Below are 4,223 nucleotides of genomic sequence, written 5' to 3' on the forward strand. Positions count from 1 at the left end.
ATCATGAGGAGTCCTTAACTAGGATGTAGTTGGGCAATTAAATATTCATGTATGTGTAAATTTATTACCATAATTGTCACGTAAATTAATGTTTAAAACAAGTCGTCCCCCCCCCACCCAAGACCAGTTTCCTAGGGGAAACACTGCACTTTACAGATTTTATTGAAACTCCTAAAAATAATCACCCAACATCTACAACGGATTCATTTGTTGAGATCAACCCAATTCAAAATGGCCGCTACAACAAATCAACCATAGCAAACACAAAAATGTCCACATTTCTTTAGGCTTAACAGATGTTGAGCTAAGATCTGCTGTTGTATTAACAGACATTCATCCTCAACACACACTCTAACAGATCACTGCAGTCTGTCACTTTGATCTTTGTTTCAAACCTTTTTTGCAAAGCAGCAAGTGATACGAATACTTTTAAAGAGGGTTAGTTTTGTTTTATACATTCTGACTCAAAAAGAAATGGCTCTTTGGCTAGAAGTTGCTAAAATGCTAAGAAATAAACTTTCAGATTCTGACAGCTGACAGCATAGAGTGTCCTTATCTGATGCATATCCTTCAAGGAATGCTACTTTATTTATTTTTCATACAGTCCAGTTCTTTCAGCAACCCGGACTATTTTTTAATCTTTAAAAGTGGTCTCCAATAGTTTCAGAGGCTTTTTGAAGGTCTGTCTAAATATCTGTTTGGAATTGGACAAAAACAAAGGAGTAAAAAAAGGAGCCAAAGTGGAAAAAAAAACTTTCAAAGACATTCAGAACCTGACAGAGCTACTGATTATGAACACCTTCAAAAACTTGTAAGAAAGTCTATTTGGCTGCAAAATATGAAGAACTGTGGGACGACCTAAGACTTGTTCCCAACACTGTCATATTTAAATAGATTAAAGAAAACTGCCTGTGAAACTTGATGGTGACAAAGTTTGCTGACAGACAAATTAATAAAAAGGCACAGATTTTTTTCTTCTGAAACAAAAGTAAAATGAATGAAAATGTGAATCCCTGACCGTTTCGTCCCAAGGGTCACTTGTTTGCGATGGAGGTGAGCAGCGGGGAGGAATACTACATCGCTTCTGACAACACAGGCACACCACTCGCAGTCTTCAGCAGCAACGGACAGATGATCAAACAGGTAAACCACTGAGGAATCTGCTACAGAATCATTTGCTTATTTTTTTTGAATGCGTATTAACAAGATGAAAAGATTTATTGAAGATCCGTGGCTTCCCTCAAAAGTACAGTAAATAAGCTTGTTTTATTTTACCAATAAAAGAAAAKAATAATCAAAAGCCAACTGTGTCTCCCAGGTTCAGTACACGGCCTACGGTGAAGTGTACCTCGACTCCAACCCAGAGTTCCAGCTGGTTGTAGGTTTCCATGGTGGTCTTTACGACCCCTTGACCAAGCTGGTCCACTTCACCCAACGGGACTACGACGTCCTGGCTGGACGGTGGACCTCGCCCGACTACAGCATGTGGCCCAAGATTGGAAAGGACTTGTCTCCGTTCAATCTGTACATGTTCAAGAACAACAACCCACTCAGCGACATGTTAGACGTCAAAAACTACGTCACAGGTGGAGTATTGTTGTCTGCTGCGTTGTGTGTCATTCTGCTGTTTGAATATGTTTGTGTCTAAAAATATTTATGACCCATCATATCAAAATAAGGATTAAGTCAAATTTGGTCAAAATGACCAAACTACATTTTCAGATTCCTGGCTTTAAAAGCTACATTTTGATACATGTATCATTCTGATATCATAAGCTTATCTGGATATATGCCTTAATTGGTCTTGTTGGTTATGATAATACATAAATATTTGGTCTGAATCCTAATTTTATGTAAATGTATTGAATCATTTTTATGTCATTATAAAGAGGAAACCTCAAATAGTATTCAGTGTGCATTGCCAATGCAATGCACACTATTGTGATTCGTTTCCCATCCACGTCATCTCAACTTTGCCATGCTTCTCCTCCTGCATACTTTATCCTAGAGCTGCCATTGTAATTTATATCTGTAAAGCCCCTGTGCCAAATGATGGCTATGCCTTTTGGTGCCTGTAAAACTTATAGTTTTTGAAATATTAATGTTTAATAAGTTATAATGGCAGTCAATGGAGCTTTGTATTGGTCCAATACTGCCCCCTGCTGCATCTACACAATATGGTACTGCACCATAGTTTCATAATATTTAAACTCAGTAGTTCAGTGATTACAATATTAATATGATTGTATTTTGATATTTTACTGTAATACTGTCTTTATGTTGTCATATTGCTGTAATATTTTGCACTTAAGTGTCAATAACTGCATTGGCAAGGTAAACTTTTTCTGAATACATACAATCCAATCCCTGGGATTGTCCTCTGCCACATCTCCTATAGTCTCATGATGAGCACTGTGGGCTTTCATGTGGGAGATCAGGGTTCAAACCCAGCTAATGCAACTTTAACGAAAAAATATCTTCCAACTTCATACTGTCACACAATTACCTTAATTCTAAACACCTGCTGACGTGACAGGCACAAGCTGGTATAGAAAACGCATTTGAACTTGATCAAAGTTCATTCTGCAAGTCCAATGCTGCAGGCAAAGCCATGCTGAAATGACATGCTACGTGGCAATGCACACTTGTTTTTACATCGTAAAACCCTTGTCTAGTTGTATAATGAGCTTTCCCATATGGAAAGAAACAAAAACATTGCTAGCTCACAGGGAAAAATTCCAAATGTTAAGGTGTTTTTCCTCAAAATTAACTTTTTGTTGCTACTGTAAAAAAATGCTTCAAAACTTTTTTTTTAGAATTATATTTCAGACAGTTCATTCAAATGATACATTGATAATGCATTAATTTATTATAATTTTACAAAATGCAATTTTTGCACACATTTAAATCAAAACCCTATATTTGCCCATGTCTCCACATTCCACTTATGGACTTAATCCTCATTTCAATGTGATGGGTCAAAAACCCTTCTGAGCTGACACGTGCCTAAAACTTTAATCAGCACATACAGGATGTACTTATCCCCGGCGTGATGCACTCACTACTTTATGTGTGAAAACAAACCCTCCACTTTGACTGGTGGTAAATAAAACTCCTTGAAGTTACTAAACAGCGCTAAATAAAACTACAGCGTTGCTTCGATGTAATGTTCTTGCTAATCAATCATATTTAAATACTTTGTTAAACATCAATTAAATTTCATCATATTAGATGAACGACTCCACCCGGTGGTCTAATAAGTCACATGCAGACATCGTGAATCCCCGGGATGGTTTTATTTGTCATACTCGTCTCGTTCTTCGTTAAGCTGCTCGATTGTCATGAGTGAAAGTGGCAGCAAACAACTGAAATCGTTTTATGCAGCATGCTAACCAGCATCCTTTATGGTGGATTAACCAGGAGCTGCAAAAGTGCTTTGATTTGTTACCCTGGTCAAAAATATTAGTGTGATTTCAAATGACTTCAGAACAAGTCAACTGGTAGCGTTTTGATAACTAACTTTGTTTTTTATTTTAATGATGAAGTGAGGACTTGCGTAACACCCCACATAGCAGACAGGTTTGGACCAGATCTTGTGTCAAGCTGGCACTGCTGGCTTGTGGACTGGACATGGGCCAGGTCTGACAATGATGGCACTGGTCCAGTTGTGGTTTGGTTTATGTGGTGCTGCTGGCCCACGCATGGCCCGTCAAACCACATCTGGGCCACCAGAGTTCCGTCATTCTTTGTGATATTAAGAGAGAATTKTATTTGTCATTGCACCGTTGAGCACAATGAAAATACAGTTCAGGACAACCCATTCAGAGAAAGACAATACAAACAAACGTGGAAGAACAGGTGTCTGGGTCGTGCAGCCATAAGAGGCATTACCCTTATCCTTAAAAGAAAAACTAAATACCACACAAGGATAGATGAGGGAAAAATACATCATGTTATATCAACGAAATGTGACACACTATGGTGTTTACAGAAAAAATCTCTGCAGAGCAAGAGCACATTTATCAGCCAGAGAAGTAAGTGAGTTTAGGGGGTGTGTGTCTGAAGCCATAAGTGTTGTATGCACTTGTGTGAACAGCTGTAGAATGAGACCGAAGTATCTACTCCCCAAAAAAACCCGCCCAGCCATAGCTCAGAGTAATGATGTTGATTGTTCATTCTGTGCAGTTTCAGCTTGTCTTCAGGAACCAGATTACAGACGGGAG

The 4,223-nt window shown here is 38.4% G+C and overlaps 1 protein-coding gene across 1 annotated transcript in view; it reads left to right on the top strand.

Moving 5' to 3' along the window:
* tenm2a (teneurin transmembrane protein 2a) overlaps window positions 1-4,223 on the top strand; it is a 346,633-nt gene that overhangs the window by 337,381 nt on the left and 5,029 nt on the right. The window contains exons 33-34 of the mRNA XM_014021396.1: window positions 1,033-1,143; window positions 1,319-1,586. Coding sequence (XP_013876850.1) covers window positions 1,033-1,143; window positions 1,319-1,586 — 379 coding nt within the window. The remainder of the gene's footprint in view (window positions 1-1,032; window positions 1,144-1,318; window positions 1,587-4,223) is intronic.

This window comes from Austrofundulus limnaeus, unplaced genomic scaffold (genome assembly GCF_001266775.1).
Source record: "Austrofundulus limnaeus strain Quisiro unplaced genomic scaffold, Austrofundulus_limnaeus-1.0 Scaffold291, whole genome shotgun sequence".
Taxonomy (NCBI): Eukaryota; Metazoa; Chordata; class Actinopteri; order Cyprinodontiformes; family Rivulidae; genus Austrofundulus; species Austrofundulus limnaeus.